General features: G+C 42.3%; 2 protein-coding genes across 2 annotated transcripts in view; one reads left to right on the forward strand and one right to left on the reverse strand.

Moving 5' to 3' along the window:
* Positions 1-19545, forward strand: part of LOC122555476 (angiotensin-converting enzyme-like) — a 62742-nt gene that overhangs the window by 1345 nt on the left and 41852 nt on the right. The window contains exon 2 of the mRNA XM_043701503.1: positions 1991-2027. Coding sequence (XP_043557438.1) covers positions 1991-2027 — 37 coding nt within the window. The remainder of the gene's footprint in view (positions 1-1990; positions 2028-19545) is intronic.
* On the reverse strand, positions 5257-19267 carry LOC122554907 (angiotensin-converting enzyme 2-like). Its single transcript, XM_043700297.1, has 8 exons — positions 19079-19267; positions 16907-17050; positions 16703-16815; positions 15130-15238; positions 13697-13794; positions 12179-12351; positions 11048-11274; positions 5257-5433 (listed from the first exon to the last, which is right to left on the reverse strand). The coding sequence occupies exons 1-8, from the start codon at positions 19149-19151 to the stop codon at positions 5285-5287; spliced, it is 1086 nt and encodes a 361-aa protein (XP_043556232.1). The 5' UTR covers positions 19152-19267; the 3' UTR covers positions 5257-5284.

Consider the following 19545-nt stretch of genomic DNA (forward strand, 5'->3'; position numbering starts at 1 on the left):
GCGGGGTGACCTTATAGAGGTTTACAAAATTATGAGGGGCATGGATAGGATAAATAGACAAAGTCTTTTCCCTGGGATCAGGGAGTCCAGAACTAGAGGGCATAGGTTTAGGGTGAGAGGGGAAAGATATAAAAGAGAACTAAGGGGCAACTTTTTCACGCAGAGGGTGGTACGTGGATGGAATGAGCTGCCAGAGGAAGTGATGGAGACTGGTACAATTACAACATTTAAAAGACATTTGGATTGGGTATATGAATAAGAAGGGTTTGGAGGGATATGGACTGGGTGCTGGCAGGTGGGACTAGATTGGGTTGGGGCATTTGGTTGGCATGGATGGGTTGGACCAAAGGGTCTGTTCCCATGCTGTACATCTCTATGACTCTATGGTGTGAATTATAGGGAGAGGTTGGACAAGCTGGGATGTTTTTCTTTAGAGTGTAGAAGACCGAGAGGGTCCTTATAGAAGTATATAAGACCATGAGAGGCATGGACAGGGTGAATGCACTCAGTCTTTTTCCCAAGGTCGGGGAAACAAGGGCTATAGGGCATCAGTTTAAGGTCAGAGGGGAATGAATAAAAGGGAACCTGAGGGGCAACATTTTTACACAGAGGGTGGTACGCAGATGGAATGAGCTGCCAGTGGAAGTGGTTGAGATGGGTACATTAACAATATTTAAAAGGCATTTGGACAAATCATGGATAGGAAAGGGTTAGAAGGATATGTGTCAAGTGCAGGGAAATGAGGTTAGCGTGGGTGGACATATTAGTGAGCATGAACCAGTTTGGGTCAAAGGGCCTCACTCCGTGCTGTAGAACTCCATGACTCTATGACTCTTTTCAATTCAAAGAATGACCAAATAGTTCCAAATCTTCCAGTTTTTTTTTCCAGAGAGACTTTAAAGAAAGATATACATTCCTAACAAGATCAACATACAAATATCGGCAAAAGTGAGGACTGCAGATGCTGGAAACCATAGTTTAGATTAGAGTGGTGCTGGAAAAGCACAGCAGGTCAGGCAGCATCCGAGGAGTAGGAAAATCAACGTTCCAGACAAAAGCTCAGCCTCCATGGTGGAGAGATATGCTAAGTGCCCAGATTTGTCATATGACCAGAGGGCTCTCTGCACTGTAGCACTCATGGCACAGGCTGTGTCTGGACTTTTCTTTATTCTGTACAGATTAATTTATCTGTAAATAACTCCATCAGTACATAGAATTCACATACTTATGGAAATAGTGCAGAGAAAGTTTATCAGGTCTGGAGAGTTTCAATCATGCAGAGAGGTTGGATAAACTTTGATTATTTTTACTGAAGAGGAGGAAGCTGAGGGGTGACCTGATAGAGACCTGCAAAATTATGAGAGGCTTGGTTAGGATGGATAGTCAGCGGCTTTTTTCCCCAGGGTGGAAAGGTCAACTACAAGAGGTCACAGATTCAAGGTGAGACGGGGAAGGTTCAGGAGTGAACTGCGGGGAAAACGTTTCACACAGAGGGTGGTGGGTGCCTGGAACACACTGCCAGTGGAGATGGTGGAAGCAAGCATGTTAGCAACGTTTGAGGCATATCTTGATAGACACATGAACGGGAGGTGGGCGATACGTAATGGGCCTAAATAAGGATTCGGAATCAGTACAGGCCTGGCGGGTCGAAGAGCCTGAATTGAGAAGGAATTTCTTCACCCAGAGGGTCGTGAATCTATGGACATCTAAGCCCAGTGAAGTAGTTGAGACTTCCTCAGTAAATGTTTTTAAAGCTAACATAGAAACGTTTTTGAACAATAAGGGAATTAAGGATTATGGTGAGAGGGTGAGGCCATGAAAAGGTCAGCGACGATCTTACTGAATGGTGAAGCAGGCCCAAAGGACCAGATGGCCTACTCTCACTGCTATCTCTTATGCTCTTATTATCTTATGCATAATATTGTATTCATGTATACTACATTTGGTAACATAGGAATATTATTTCATGTTGGGTATTATTTTTCTTCAGAAACAGACGTTCCCCACAATACAGAATGCAGAAGGAAGTAAGCACATGGATTTTTTGAGAGCGCGATTGTCATTTCTATAGCCCTCATGGGGATACAACTCCCGTTTCCCCAACCCTACCTGTAAGACATAGGTAGGCCATATTCTTTTGAACTTCTTTTGTAGAATTATCTTCCATCACCCTTTCAGGCAGTGCACCTCCGATCATAAACATTTACTCTAAGAAAAACACAATCAACTCATCTCCACTCTGTGTTTTGTGATAAATTATTCTGACTCTGGTGTCCTCTGGTTGTCGACACTGGTGTCAGTGAAAACAATTTCTCCTCAGTTCTTCTCCCAAAATACTTCACAATCTTGAACCTCTTTATTAAATCTCCCTGTAACCTTCTCGGTGATAAGGAGAATGGCCTTCAGCTTCTCCAGTCATTCCAAAGACTCGAGAGCCCTGTCTCTGGTTTTGATTTTATAAGTTTCCCCTTCTGTACCCTCTCCAAGGCCTTACCCTCCTTCTTAAACTGCAGTGACAAGAAGTTGATACAGTATTCCAGCTGGCCAGTATTTAATCTTGGTTCAGTATAACTTCCCTTCCCTCAGAATCTGTTTAAAATTGGATCGCATAGACTCTTTGACAACATCTGACCTTGCCCTGGCATTGTCAAAGATTTGTGGACACATACACAAACACACTTTCTTACACTGCGCTCCTTTTAAAATGGTACCATTTAGTTTAGGAACGAGAGATGGAGGAAGGTGAATGTTATATACCATGTGTCAGGGTATGTTATATTCTGTGTGACTATATGTTTATGTGTGTGTTTTAATGTTGTCCCTCAGACCAGGTTTTCCATTTGTTGAGGTTGTGTCTAACCTGTGACCTAGCTTCATTTTTCTGCTTTTTCCCCATTTCTGTTCATACATTCAGAAACAGAAGCCATCTCTGCTTAAACCTTCCAATTGTTACAGCATCCGGTGACACCTACTAAAGCAAGTTTGAAGCTCTTAGTACCTTTTAAATGAAAAAGGATTTCCTAATTGCATTCCTGATAAATGGAGATCTCATTTTATTGGAAGGTGAATCTGATCCTTGATGTCACAACCTGCAAAAATCATTTCTCTTGATCTACCTGTTCCTCATAAAATCTTCAATACTTGATTATATTACCTAGAGCCAACAAATCTCGATCAAGTATAACCCTAGTTTATGTGATATCTTTCCTGGCAATTTAACTCTTGGAATCTGGATATCATTCCAATACATCTGCACTGTACTCCTTCCAAAGCCAATATGTTCTTCCTAAGGTGTGGTGCCCAGAACTGACATCTATCAAACATTCCCTTACAGAGCTGACTTCTATCTCCTTGTATTGTACTCCATTCGATATAAAAGCTCAGTTTATTCTGCTTCTCCTTATTCCTCCATTGAAAATGCATCTCTTCATATTTCTCTGTCTTAAGATTTATCTATCTGCATCCATCCATTTTACAGATCTTTCTAGGTTCTCCTGAAGTCTGTTGTTATCTTTTCCACTGTGTAATACATTTCTAAGTTTCTCAACAACTGCAAACTTTGAGCTGATATACATTAACTCAGGTTTATTGTTGATCAGAATAGAAGTGACTATAGCAGCCCTTATAGGATAACCTCTCTTTACATCCCTCCAGCCAGATAAATACATTTCTGCTTTCGTTCCCTCCTTCGGTCCTCTGGGCTTTCAATTCTTCTAACATGTCCATTACTAATGCAGACAATAGAAATCCCTATGTAAATGATGGCATTATCTTTATCGACTCTCCTAAGTACATCAACTAGTACTCAATGTATTCAAGTGGAGCAGTGTGAGTTGCTTTCATTTATTTATTCTCAGGATGTGGGTGTCATTGACCAGACCAGCATTTCTTGCCCATCCCTAACGACCCAGAGGGCAGTTAAGAGTCAACCATATTGCAGTGGGTGTGGAACCACATGTAGGCCAAACCAAGTAAGGATGGCAGTTTCCTTCCCTAAAGGACATTATTGAATCACAAGGGTTTTTCCCAACAACTAGCAATGGATTCATAGTCATCAGTAGACTCTTCATTCCAAATGTTTATTTGATTCAAATTCCAACATCTGCCATGGTGGGATTTGAACCAGAGACTCTGGATTAACCATCCAACGATAACACCACTAGACCGTCGCCTCCCCAGTTGAGTACTGGATCCCAAGGGCTCTTACCTATCGTCCAACCTTCCATCTGGGACCTTGCAAAATGCTTTACTAAAAGTTGCAAACAGAGGATGACACCAGAATTGAAAGCTCTTTTTTGTGTGCAGGTTCAGAGAAGTCAGTCAATAGGATTTTTACCAAGGATTCCCCCCTAAAATAGATCAGCTATCATTCTACAGCCACAGGAAGGGAAATTCTCGACAAACCGTGTAGATCATGGCAGAAAACTGCTCTCAGTCAAAATCCAGGCCTACACTTCTCTCCCTGCATTTTTAACAAGGAGTTCACTTTAACAATTCAGCTTCAGCATGGAGACCAACCAAATAAGCAAGTTAAAGTCAGTCGTCAGGTGCAAAATGTCAGCATTACTGGGCGAAAGAAAGTGCTTGCGTTTCCATAACACCTTTCAAAACCTCAGGATGCTCGGAAACACTTTCCATTCAATTGCGTTTCCTTCCAAAGTCCAAGAGGAACCATTTTGTTGTTTTGTTGTCATAGTCTTACCAGACCACAGGGGCTGCTCTCATTTTGAGAGATGTAACTGGTGCTGATTTAACCTGAGGGCCATCAGATCCCAGGCGAGGGAAGAGGAATTCTTCACTGTAACCTCAAACCAGTGATGGGAATTGAACCCACACTATCGGCATCACACTGCTCTGTAAACCAACAATCCAGCCAACTGAGCTAAACGAATTCCTGAGGTGAATCATAGGGCTGTTCTGGAGAGAGGGAGAGATGATGATGACTTGAAGCTTTGCTCACTCAGGGCGTACTGGGGTTAGGCGTTCCCTCTTGATTATCGGGATATTGGATCAAACAACAAATACCTGCTCCCATAGGTGCCAGTAAATAAAACGTTTGTAAGACTCCAACACTCACAGCATGGTCCAACCTTCAGCATTCCACGTTGCGCTAGAGAATTGCACTCTCGCCAACCTTTCCCGAACAGAAAGCCTGATGTGAAAGCTGCTGACTTCGTAACCATCTGCTCTTTACCTGCTTTGACTTCAGTCAAACAGTAAAGGCAGAAACATCCCTTGGCTATTGTCACGATGAGATTATTAATCACAGCTCAGAGTCAAATACTTACTTCATTTCCCAATACTTTTTCATCCACTGATCTTTGGGTATGTTTCCTCGGAACATTTCCCAACGCCACTGCTCCATCATGTATGTGAAAGGCAGGGTACCCACAATAGTCAGTGCTTGCTTCAACAGGAAGTTGATGTCAATCTCTGTGATAGAATTAATCACAACTGTTACAACTCCTTCTCAATTCTTAGTCTCGCTAATTCATATTTATAGTCTTACGGATGAGGCATTGGCCTCTTAAACCAGGGATTATGGGTTTCATTCCCATTTGAGGTGCTGTGTGATCTGGGTAGCACAGTGGCTCAGTGGTTAGCACTGCTGCCTCACAGCGCCAGGGTCACATGTTCGATTCCAGCCTCGGGCGACTGTCTGTGTGGAGTTTGCACATTCTCCCTGTGTCTGTGTGGGTTTCCTGTGGGCTCTCTGGTTTCCTCCCACAGTGCAAAGATGTGCAGGTCGGGTGCATTAGCCATGCTAAATTGCTCCTAGTGCCCACAGATGTGCAGGCTATGTGAATTAGCCACGGGAGAGGCAAGGTTATAGTTGTAGGGTTGTGGGTCTGGGTAGGTTGCTGTTTGGGGGGATTGGTGTGGGTTGAATGCCCTGCTTCCACACTTTGGGTTCTATGCCAAGATTAAGAGCATAATAAATAGCAATGTAATTCCTCCTGCCTCCCTCCATTTGTTTTGCCCAATAACATCTAGACTGAGATTTATTTCACACTGGGCAATCTGCCATTTTCCTATTTGTAACTTTGACTTGAGAGACGTTTCATGAGGAGTCAAATAATATTATCCTATTCTCTTGAGGTGTACAGTGAGAGATGAAGTGGGACAGTGAAATTGACATGCGTTCCTTTTAAATAAGAGGCTAGCTACAATGTCCAACTGCAAAGTATGCATAGGTCGTTCTGTGTTAGTGCCCAATTGGGTGACACCATCTAGGCTTATTCACCAGGCAAGGATGGGCCAACAGGCTGTTGGAGTTCCGTTAAAGTGGTACAGAATCATTGGAGTATCAGAGAATTGCTGGAAAAATGGTAGATTGTTGAATTAATAGAGAATTGTTAGTGTAACATAGAGTAGCTGAAGTAATAGAGAACTAATGCAGTGATGAAGAACACTTGGAGCAGTAGAGGGCTGTTGAAGTAATAGGAGGCTGTTGGAATAATAGGGGACTATTGGGGGGATGTGACTAAGGTTATTTTATTTAGTCTCCCAACGGTGCCTGTGTAGTCACCTTTGCAATCATTTCTACGCATTTTATCAGTTGCAAAGTTGTTCGAACCTCCACGTAGTTCCCCCTGGAAACGACCTGTGAGAGGATGCTCAATAACAGAGGAGTGGTTTTAATTGTTTAAGAGGTTATATTGGCGTGGATCTTATCATTGGTTTTATCACTGATTTTATCATTGGTTTTACCTTTGGTTTTATCCAGTGCTGCATAGCCACTGACAGTTTTAGCGTTCTCCTTCTGTTACATGAGCAGTACTCTACTCAGGTCGGCTATTACGACCAGAGAAAAGATACGAGACGGCTGGTGACCTATCAGTCAATGTTAGTAACCTATTTTTGGCAGCGGCGATTATGTCGAATTCCAAAATTTCCCGTTGGATGGGAGACCGGGAAAATAACCGCCCCGCACGGTTGTTATTGGCAACACCATGTAGTTAAATGTAGTAAGTGCGGCTGGGAGGGTAGTTACCACTCAGTCGCATGTCACTACCCTAAATGTAATAGCAATATAAAAGAGAGGAAAGAAATTTGCCCACTTAAATTTACAACAGCTATAGGTTTAGGACAGCACGAGAGGCACGTGCACCCTAATTTGAGAAATGCTAAAAGAAATAAGGAGAAAAAAGGTAATTTGGAAAAAGTAGAGAAAGGTAAAAGTGGTCCAACTCCGAAATAAAAATGTTACAACAATTAGAACAGGAATTTATAGGTTGTAAAAATATTAATAAACTTATAGCTGAAAAATTGAAAATTAAGACGTCAAAACAAATTTCTGATAAAAGAAGATTGTTAGTTAAACATAATAAGATTGGCGATAAAGTTGCGGGCACAAGTCAGGAAGTAGTCCCCAGTAATGATAATAGAAGTGAGGAGAATAGCGATCTAGATTTAAGTACTCCAACAGAGAAGATAGTAATAGATGAACATAACCATCAAGGAAATAGTAATATCAATGGGAATGTAGAGTCTAAAGATGGATCATTAATAGAGTTAGTAGAGATGATAGAGGACAAAATAAGTAAAAGCAAATGTATAATAAATGACTATGACAGCATTATGGATATGATAATTGGTAAATTAGGGACCAATGATGTGAGCAATAGATCAAAGAAATTGAAATGTAAAAAGGGATTCATTACTAAGCAGAAGGATAGTAGACAAGAATGTAAGACGAGGGTAAATAACACTAAAAGAAGATATAGTAGGAAAAAAAGAAAGTTTAAAGAAACACAGGTTTTTTATAAGAATAAAAGACAATATTTAGCTAGAACTACGACGGGAGCTCTGGCTAAATGCGAATGTCTGCTTAGCAAGGAGGAATTGGAGGATTATTTTAAAAATAGATTATCTAATCCTAATGAAAAAAGAAATTTGAGAGGTTTTGTCAAATACAAAGGGCAAATTGAGGGATCATTGTGTGGCATGCAGACCGGCCCTATAACGGTAGAGGACGTCAATCAGGCTGTTTAAACTGTGGCGGGGCCGGACCAGATGACGCCTAAAGAAGTGATTAGAATATTTAATAAAGATAATACGATAATCCCCAGAATTTACACCATTTGGTTGAAAATAGGCAATATCCCTGATGTAGTAAAAATAAGGAGAACAGTATTAATCCCCAAAGTTAGTGAGGAGGTTAATAATTGGAGACCCATCACAATAGGTCCAATTTTGCTTTGGCTTTTTACGAAAATTATAGCTAATAGGTTAAGTAAAGCTAGAAATGTAAATCAACGGCAAAAAGGTTTTATGGCAGGAGTAGCAGGTTGTGAAGAGAACATTAAAATTTTGGAGAATATCATTAGTGGAGCTAAGAAAAAGAAAATCGACTTAGCTTTGTGGACCTGGCTAAAGCCTTTGATACCGTTGGGCACAAATTGATAATACATGCCCTCAAGAGAATTCAACTCCCTCCAGTTTTTATTAAATTAATTATGAGCTTATATAATAATAACTTTACTAAGATCGAAGGTTTTAATTGTAAAACGAAGCAGATCAAAATTTTAAGAGGGGTTAAACAAGGTGATTCTTTATCACCGATTCTTTTTAATATAGTTATGAACCCCCTTATAAGTACTAATGAAGAAAGAAAAAAAAGGAATATTTTTGGGTCAAGATAAAGAGAGCTATCATTGTGCAACCTTAGCGTTTGCTGATGATATAGCTTTGATCAGCCAATCCTATGAAGGAATGGCATACAATTTAAAACTGATAGAAACATTTTGCAATAATACTGGGATGGAGGTTAATGTAAGAAAAAACTGAAGGATTCTACTTTGCTTATAAAAATAAAACCTTTATTTATAATAATAGGGCAAATTGGAAATTTAATGAGGGAAATATACAGTTTATAGATCCAGGAAGCACTGATAAATATCTAGGTGCAAAATTTGAGCCATGAGTTGGGGTAAGCCAAGTGAATTGGGAAGACCAATTAGGTATTTGGATAGATAATCTTAAAGGATCTCTTTTAAAACCTGTACAGAAACTGGAACTCTTAAAAGTGTATTTTATCCCTAGACTTTCTTACTATTTAATTTTATCGGAAGTATCATTAAACTTATCTTAATAAACTTGACAATATAATTAAAAGTGCAGTAAAAGAAATATTGTGGGCAGCACGGTGGCACAGTGGTTAGCACTGCTGCCTCACAGCGCCAGAGACCCGGGTTCAATTCCCGACTCAGGCGACTGACTGTGTGGAGTTTGCACGTTCTCCCCGTGTCTGCGTGGGTTTCCTCCGGGTGCTCCGGTTTCCTCCCACATCACAAAGATGTGCAGGGTCAGGTGAATTGGCCATACTAAATTGCCCGTAGTGTTAGGTAAGGGGTAAATGTAGGGGTATGGGTGGGTTTTGCTTCGGCGGGTCGGTGTGGACTTGTTGGGCCGAAGGGCCTGTTTCCACACTGTAATCTAATCTAAAAAAAAATCTAATTACATCTCCCTCAATCCATCACCCGATGGGTGTTTATATACTAAGACCCGTGATGGGGGCCTTGCGTTGAATAAATTGTCTACATTTATTCCGATTGCTATTTTAAGTATGAAATGCTGTACAAATCCAAGGGTGAAATTTTACATGCCTCATTTTCATTCGAGGGTGTTAGTATCGCTACAAAAATGCAAAAACTTAGTAAATTGAAAGTTTTAGAGAAGATTTGGAAGCCAAATATAAATTGACAATTGGAAGAAATGGATATCACCGATGAGGAGAATAATGGTATAGAGGAATTTAGTAATAAGAACTATACCAACTGGCGGTCTATAGAACTTCAGAAATGGATGGCCTTGCCCTGTCAAGGGGTGGGCACCCATTATTTCAAGAACGATAATATCTCCAATAATTGGTTGACAAAAACTCAATATATGAAGACGTCCAAAGTAATAAATTCAATTTTATTACGAATGAACTTCTAACCTACAAGGGCATCTCTAGCTTATGGAAGGCCATTTAACATCAAGAATTGTCGGCGATGCAATGATAATTCAGAAACGATTGCGCATATTTCAGGATGGTGCCCCTATGCAAAAAAAAATGAGGATTAAGAGACAGAAGAGAATAATGGAAGAATTAATAAAGTTTATCAAGATAAAAGGATGGATAACATACGTGGAACCACGCATAAAAGATAACACTGGGAAATTATGGATACTGGATTTAATTTTTAAGAAGGAAAATCATGTTATCGTGGTAGACGTAACGATTAGAATGGACATGCAAATTAACTCACTGGAACAGGCTTGGGAAGAAAAATATAAACATCTAGAAAAGGAAATAATGGTCCTCACAAAAAGGAACAAGAATATCCTTTTATGGATTTGTGATGGGATCCCGAGGAAAATGGTTTGAAAAGAACAACGAACGAATGAAAGACCTTGGGATCGAGAAATTTAAAACCTTTGCTCAAAACATCACAAATCTTGCGCTATATTTGACTCTCGAGCTTTTAAGAATTTTTATGGACTCATAGGATTCTCCATTTGACAAAATTTAATAATTTTTTAAATTTTAGATTGTTTTAAATAAGGTTTTAGGTTAATTTTAAACTAGTATTAATTTTAAATTAGTATTTTATGATTTTAATATTTTATTAATAAAAGTGAATTATTTGAAGCCACTGATTAAGGGTGGTGGGCAATATTGGTGTAATATAATTAAAGTGCACGCAACACATAACAAACGATGAGTGGTAATATAATCGAAAAACCCAGCTCATTCCTCGTGTTATTGATGATTCTGGTTTACAACATCTTATCCCATTCCCTTTAAGACCATCTGGCTGTGGTTAGCTAGATAGGGGTATACTTTCGTCGACGAGCGACGATAAAACTCGAAAAGGACACGATCCATTCATATGGTGAGTGCATGAAATATAGCAAGCTATTGAAATAATAGAGAGCTGTTTTTGTGTTAAAGTGTGTAATAGAGGACTATTGGCGTAATAGGGGGCTGTTGTTGTATTCTAATGTGGTTGGAGTCACCGAAGGCTATTAGATAACAGAAGCCACTTTAATTACCTACCATTTGTTTCAATGAAAGAACTGGAAAGAAGACCCAGTGATTTCAGATATTTGGGAGTTGCTGCTGAGAGTGACATGATCTCCCCAACACCCTCATGGAAGCCTTCATTGGCCCCATCGCGTAATAAGTAGGGTAGGTTAGCGTACTCCATGTCGTACTGTATGTGACCCATTTCATGGTGGACAGTTAGGAAGTCTTCCATGTTCACTTTGGTGCACATTTTAATCCTGCAGTTAAAAAAAAAAAGATAGTTCTTGCATTTTGCACATCAAATTCCTGAATTTAGAACGGATCGTCTTATCAGCAAAGGTTAAACAAGTTGGGATTCTACACATTGGAGTGGAGAAGAATGAGAGGTGATCACGTTGAAACGTATCAGATTCTTAAGGTGACAGGGTCAATGCTGAGAGGATGGTTCCCCTCATGGGAGAGTCTAAGACCAGAGAACACAGCCTCAGAATAAAGGGACGCCAGGTTAAGACTGAGATGAGGCACAATGTCTTCTCTCAGAGGGTTGTGAGTCTTTGGAATTCCTTGCCACAGAGAGAGCTGTGGGGGCAGAGTCCTTCTGTATGTTTAAGCCTGAGACAGAATTCTTACTGAGTCGGGGAATCAGCCACGATCCTGCGGAACTGCAGAGAAGGCTCAAACACTCCTGTTCCTATTTCTTATGGTCTTAAAAGCATGTCTAAGGGCTTTGAAAGTAAATTAGCTGAGGAAGGGAGGAGACTGGGAATACTAGCAGGAGGTGATTTTGTTGACTGGATGGTTACAGAAGGAATATTATCTAAGTGTAAGCTGGTAACCCATCCTCTTCAGCCTTTGGCAGTAGGTGGCAAGATTGTGGGAGGCAGCAGCCAGGGAGCAGAGCCTGAGGTGGGAGGCAGACAATGAGATATGGTTTTTTCAATGTGACCTCCTTCTCTTGCACTGAATCTGGGAGTTTGCACCAGGTACCCAGCGTACACGAGGGAAACCTGGTCATTTGGATGAGATACGACTGAGCGTACATCGAAGCAATGCCACTGCAATGTGTGTTAAGTGTGTTGGCATGGTAATAGTCACAAGGTAAGCTGGCCAACCCAGCACTTTCCCAGACTCTTAACTGTCGCAGTTCTGCACGACCTGTACCTGAAATCCACTCTGTTGCCCATATCCCACGCCGTTGGATGACAGACAACTTTACGGCCATCAGTAGGCTTCTCAATCATGGAATACTTCCAGAAGTTCTGATTCATAGGCTGAAGGCTCAATGATTGAAAGAAGGTATCTGCCCTCTGAAACATTTGTTTCGGATCCCATCCCTATAATGACAAGGACCCAGTTCTTGCAATTGTAGCAAGGCATTCAAATGACAAGCAATCAATCAGTCGTCTTATATCTTATTACATCGGATTGGAACATGCCAATATGCCAGTATTTGAAGCAATCAGCTTTAAAACAATTGAACTAGAGACGTAAGACAGCAGTTTATAATTGTAATGCTACATTGGAACAGTCACATCGCCTCCAGTTCTAGTACAAATGGGGAGTAACATAAGCAATATAACATTTACAATATTCCCCAGGGAGGTTTGACCATTGATTAAGTTTGGAAAGATAATCTTGTCACTAAGAGGCAGATCCATAAATACAAACACCACTGCCAGTAACTGTCCAGTTAGATAGTCCAAGCGTTGGGTATCTCACCATTCATCTGCATTGATTAGCTCTATAGTCTTAACTGGTTAAATAGCAAAAGCAGCCATTATCTTAGCAACTGTTGATGAAGGTTATAATATTTTATTATTTAGGCATTTGGCTTCTGAAGTAGAAGTCAGAGAGTTTTTGCTTTTTTTTTTGCTTCTGTGAAGGTGAGATCTTTCTCAAAGGGTCCGAAACCCATTTGGATCCGAACAACATTGGCAAGAAATCGTGTGACCCAAGTAAAACTACTGGACAAATCAACTCGTGAATTCTTGGAATGTTTACGAAGTCGACCTTTCATGACCTACAGGAGGAGAGGCCAAAGGCGAGAAGCAAGCTCAATTCCGAAGAAAAGATACATATCAGCAGAAGGTGAGTGTATTTTGTTTTGGCAGTCTCCAGGCCATCAGAGCTGGAAAACATTCAGGTCTGTTTTAGCACTCCCAGCAGATAGGGTTAGAAAAGAAAACTTGAGACTTTCTCAGAGTTCAATGAGGAAATGTCAATGAATTAGCCTGTGGCTGTTGTGTGTCCAAATTAGAAATATCAATAGAGAGAGCCAGGTCTGGGAAAGATACAGGAATTCACCAAAGCAACGTTCTTTCAACATTGTTAGTTGTGACTAAGAAGTGTTAAAATGGGAGTGATACTTCACTGAGGTTTGAGAGTCTGTAACAAATATTGATGGGAAATTGGGCTGAATGTTTCTTTTTGCTGTTTGTGGGATCAGACTTGTCCATATTCCCACCAGCTGGGATCACAGCAATGTAAAGGCCACAACAGCTAAATGGCCCTTTCTGGTTGCATACTTTGAAAGTGCTTCTCTTCTATTTACGTTACTGATAAAACATAAACCTTCGACAATATCGTACTTGGTATCTTTAATAACTAGTCTTCAATTAACGATATTCAATTATAGTTTAGTTGTAACATCCTGTAGGAAGAGCACAGCAGCCAATGTACCTGTTTCATCATTTCAGATGTCACATCGATGTCTTCCTGGTCTGGGTATGGAATTGACCAAGGATACAGGTTTCCCCAAAATCTTCCCCACATGTCACCTGAAGAGGAAGTAGAATTTAGTCAAAATGCCTGCAAGGTAGCTGAGCATTAAGCAATGTCAGCTGGATGTTTTGTAGAATATTTACAAGACCTTGGGCTAAATTCAGGAAAGGCGATATACTGTAGAGGGTCTGGTAAGGTAAGACAAAGTAACAATATCGCTTGATGCACTGAGACTGCATACTGCAAGAAGATTACCTTTCAACCAGCCCTGCACTTATCCCTCTATACTCCCAAATCCTCTTCAGAGTTGGGCTCAGGTTCAAGAAAAAAGAATAGACTAACATTTATCCAACACCACTCATGACCTGAAGACATTGCAAAGTGTTTTGCAGCCAATATGATCATCTCATTTACAATCCTGTCATTGCTAAGGTGTGGGAACCACAGCAGCTGAATTTCACATAGCAAGATTCCACACATGCCTCATGATACAAATGCAGAACATTTGCTTTTGACACCATTTGAGGGCTAGCTATTGGTCAAGACAGCAGGGCGACCTCTTCAAAGGATAGTTCCAAACTGATGCCGTTCACCTGACGGGCCCTGCTCTGCCAGCTCAGTGGCACCTCAACTGCATTGAGGTTAAAGCTGAGGTTGTGTATTCGGAGTGGGGCCCAATCCAACAACCTTTAGAGGCCCGTGCACCAGAGGAGAGCCCGAATTGGCCTGTCACACGGTTAATTGTTGTACCTACATCTACCAGGAGCTGTTCATATCACCCCATTGTTGTAGAAACACGGTCACATATTGTCACCGGCAACAGGCATCATGGTGAAACAGGGCAGGAACTGGTGACGTCGAGTGAATCAGAGGTGACAGCATAGGGAATTTACGCACTGGGTATTACTGAGTGGTACAGAGTAGCACAGTGCTATTCCAGCAGATTACTGACAGCAGCACAAACTCTATTCCTGATGAAAGGCTTTTGCCCGAAAAGTCGATTTTCCTGCTCCTCGGATGCTGCCTGACCTGCTGTGCTTTTCCAGCACCACTCTGATCTAAACCCAATCATGTCATTCCTTGAGGGGCTTTCTTGCTGCTGTTCCCTCTCCCGAGTGCCTCCTTCACCACCAATGTGCCAATGAGTCTTCACAACACCCAACATTAGTGAAAGTCCTTTTGGTGTTGTATTCCTTAGATCAGTAACCACTGAGCCACCTCGGAGTTGCGTCACAAAGAATTTTAAAGCAGATTCTAGACTCACACAGGGGTCTTCAGTAAGTTGCAAATGGGAAATGTGCATGCAAGGGCAACAATTCATCCACGCGATGTTACAAGAGCAGGAGCCAGACCATTCTGGGACTGTGACAGGAATTAGAAAATGATCTTACCCAGTAAGTGAGCGGGGAGACATCCTGTAGAGCTGATACGTTCTGGCCCAAAGGTATCTCGGAGTTTTGCTCTCACATACGCATGCAGTTCCTTGTACAGGGGCATTATCTACAGGGGTCACAGAAACAAGTTGTTGACAGCAGTTACATTTAGCAAGGACCGGGCAGGTTAAATGGTTAATGTATTCAGTTTCACAACTGTTGCTCTGGATTTGGGTGAATTTAGATGCCCAGCTCCTGCTAGATGATCACATTCTGATCTGAAGTGGGTAGCTACATGGAAATGAGATGTTGAGAAAAAGTGCAGCAATCTAATGATTCCACCCCCCCCCCCCCCCCCCCACCAGCAGAGAAGAGAGGAACGGTGGGGGTGGGGGGGCGCGGTCTGGAAGGGGTTGCTCCTCAGTCAGGAGGGGAAGTACAGTCTGGGGTGTCTTCTCCCCTGAGGTCCCATGAAGGACTCATCCTGCAACTGGGGACATTAAGATGGAAGGCAGAGGGGTGCGACCATGGAGTGGAGGAGGGTGAGACACAGGCCTCACGAGTAGGACACCAGCTATATCCTAGCAGCCAACCGGAAGCGGCAGATTCAAACCACTACAAATGCCGGAGGAAAGATCACAGAAGCGCTTCACAGGAGGCTCCCAAGCACTGAGGATGTCACCTAGACAGGGGACGAAACGTCTGCAACACAAATTCCCAGCTCTGCGAACAGAACCACAACAACGAGCACCCGAGCTACAAATCTTCTCACAAACTTTGAGCCTACCTACAGCGAGGATGGGGAAAATGGCCTCCATTAAGTAAAAAAAAATCATTTACTTATACTCATACTAAGCTTGACTAACCATTCACTTTGTAGAAGTGGGCAGCGTGTACCAGTGCTGCCAATGCTCAAGTGACCCAGGATAGGATTAGGGAACTGACACATCAGCCAATAGGGGCTAACCTCCCCCACCCCATGTGGAATGCCTCTGTCCAAAGCGCATCAAGGCAGGATTCCCAGAATAACCGAGGCCACATCCTTAAATCGGCCTCTGTTCTGTGGGACTTGGGAGAGTGAGGAAAATGTCCGCGCAGGATTGAGACTTCCTGCTTCTTGTAAATGTGGCAGGAATCTGGCTTTAGCCCCAAAACCAGTGGCGTCCTGTCAGAACTCTGCCTCATCAGCCTGGCTGTAGTGTTTAGTGGCTTAGTGGTTCAGTCTTTGAGTAAGTGTGTCTGTTGACTCTGTTATTATTTGCTGTTAGCTGTGGTTATAGTGACAGACAGAAAAAGAAACTAATAGCAGGTTAGCCGCCCACAGTGAGGCCATTTTGAAACTATTTATAAATAAAGTCCATGATTGCAAATGCCAGGGAGTGGCATTTTAACCTGTGAATCCCCCCAAGGCATGACAGTGACTAATAACTCACAACAGCTTCCAATGTCTTCAATTCATTGTTTCAGTAAATTACATTAGTTGTTTGAATATTTAAGCGAATGCTGGCTGCAGGCATGACAACTTGTTTTGGGATTGCTGGGTGAAAAGACCAGACACAGACAAGTGATTGAGGTAAGAAATGTTTTTAACCTCTTCAAGTAGCCTATCCACATCTTTCAGGAGATCATTCCGACTGTAGGCGTACACCCCAATGTCATCGGTTTCGTAGTTTCCTCGCCAATAATCGCCATAGTCTTCGTAACCTTCAAAACAAACAAGCAAGACAAGTTTTTCACAGCAGACTCCCCTTGCCAAAGACGAATGAGTCACGCATTGTTTACTTCTCTCAGTCACCATTCAATCTGGCTGCTTTGTTCTTCAAAGTTGCGTATCCCTCATAGAGTGGCCGGAGTCTTTTGCCCACGTTCACTCGCCAACCTTCCCAGGCCCAGAGCCTCTCGTTGTAATCCTTGCTCTCGGCCATCAGAACGGTCAACCCTGAAATGATAAATGCAGCATGAGGAGAATTTGGAATGACTCGTCGGTGGGCAATTCGAACATCCATGTTCCACAGAGGGCTAATCCATTGGAGACTCCATTGTCTCTTAAGGCCACTCAGCCCCATCTATCCAGCTCTCTGTCACGTGGCTCCCCTCACTGCCCCCGACCTTTCACCATAACCTAATGATCCAATTCCTTTTTGAAAGCACAATTGAGTCACCCTCCAGAACTTGCTATCCAGATCCTAACCACACACTGTGCTTTAAAACTTGGCATTGGCGAGAGTCTCCGTAGGTAACATGGTAGCTCAGTGGTTAGCACTGGGTTCAATTCCTGCCTCGGGTGACTGTCTGTTTGAAGTTTGCACGTTCTCCCCACGTTTGTGTGGATTTCCTCCGGGTGCTCCGGTTTCCTCTCACGGTCCAACAATGTGCAGGCTAGGTGGATTAGCCATGGGAATTACTGGGTTGGGGGAGGGGTCTGGGTAGGGGTTGTGCTCTGCGTGTCAGTGTGGACATGATAGGCTGAATGGCCTGCTTCCATGCTGGAGGGGTTCCATGACTATTTTTAAGATATGGGACGATAGTGGGAATACTCCACTGCCACGGAGTGGGGTGGGGTTGGGAGGGGGGAGATGAACCGTCCGGCTGCCTGCCAATCGTTGAGCATTGTCACCAAGGCTCAACAATGGCCAACCAGTGGACAACAACGTCTGGGTCCTAAAGTCCGCAGCTCAAGGCCCACTCTTCGATACATCAGCTGACGAAGAGTTAAATCAAGTTCACCTTTGTGTTGTGGATGCGTGTGGTATTTATGTTGGAAAGACTATTTTGCATTTCTTGATTGGGGACTTAAGTAGCAGCAGGCACTCTTGAAGCTAAGGAATGTGGAATGATTGCTGTTTTAACAACAGGTCACTGAAACTCATTGATTACAGAACTGCTTTGTTTCAGTGTAGTGTGGGGTGGGAGGGGAGGGGGGCTGGTGGGACTGGGGACATTTGTTCATGGCACAACATCAGGGTTTGTGTTCAGTGTGTCACTTGGCTGATCACAAGCAGCTGATTGGTTTATGCAATTGTGGCCAAAGGTCAGCAGCCTGACTATGACTCACTGATTGGTCGTTGGGCTGCCGAACAGTTTGTGGGTGTGATCGCAACAGAGAGAATCCCAGAGGCTGCTGCAAGAGCAGGTTGTGTGTCTCTCTTTCTCTGAAGTCAAAAATACTCCAAGGGACAAAGATTGCCAGCTATTTTCTCCCATCAGTTTCTGTAAGCTATTGCCTTGTACCAGTAATGAAGAGACTTTGCAGTTAGTATACCAGTTGTTCTGTGCCTGCTGCAAAGAAAAAGGTGAAAGAATCTAGAGAAAGCATATCAGAGAATGGAAATTCTTGGCAAGCAAAGGCTCATCTCAATCAATCCTGTGGATTGGCATTATTCAACTGTATTGCCTCACTTTTTTCATCCTCTCCTTCCATAAGACTAATTTCTTTTGTTGTCTATATATGTGTCTACAAGGTTAAAAAGGAGGCTTTTTTCCCTCTGTAAAATCATATGTTGAACATTCACAGCTGTAATTAGAATATACTCATTTGTAATACATAGTGTGTGTGTCTGTATCTGTGTATGTGTAAACGTGCTCATGTATGCATGTGTGCGTGTATGTGTGTGAGAGAGACTGTATGTGTGTGCGTATGTATATATGTGTGAGCATGCATGTGCACATGTCTATGATTGCATGTCTACATGTATATGTATGTGTGTTTGTGTTTTTGTACTTATGTGAGTATCAATATGTATGTGTCTACATTGTATTTGTGTGTGTGTGTATGTGTGTGTGTCTGTATTTGTGTGTGTGTGTGTGTATTTGTGTGTGAGTGACTGTGTGTGTTTATATGTATGTGTGTCTGTATATGTATGTGTGCATGAGTGACTGCATTTGTGTGTGTCTATACATATGTGTGTGTGTGAGTAAGTGTGTGTGTCTGTATGTGTATGTTTGCGCAGAGCTTTGAATCAGGTACCTGGCTCCAATTCCATGCAGTGACTGGGTTCAGCTGGATCGCAGACTATTCCTGTGCTGTAGATCGTGACCATTTCATTCAGAATTTGTGTCAGCTGCAATCAGAACAATGACAACACGTTGAACTTTGGCGATGATCATTCTCTCATGAACCAGGGACAGTTTAACCTGTCTTCTCCTCAGCAATGACCACGGCAAGCATCAGTGAGAGGGAAGTCGGAACTGAAGACTCTGCAAAGATAGGTGCTGCTGGAATTCTCTGCTGTCCACTCAAGGCAGAATTTGGCCTACTTTGGTCAGTGTTGATTTTTAACTTTCCCTTTGGGGTGCTGGTGGTGGAAGTGTTTGAGAACTGATGATCAATATTTAGATCATTTCATGTCAGTCGTTTACATGGCCATCAAGTATGGGAGTGGAACTTTACCCTTGAGCTCACGAAGCAGGGGGCAGTAGTGAGCCACAAAATCC

Source organism: Chiloscyllium plagiosum, chromosome 12, assembly GCF_004010195.1.
Source record: "Chiloscyllium plagiosum isolate BGI_BamShark_2017 chromosome 12, ASM401019v2, whole genome shotgun sequence".
NCBI lineage: Eukaryota > Metazoa > Chordata > Chondrichthyes > Orectolobiformes > Hemiscylliidae > Chiloscyllium > Chiloscyllium plagiosum.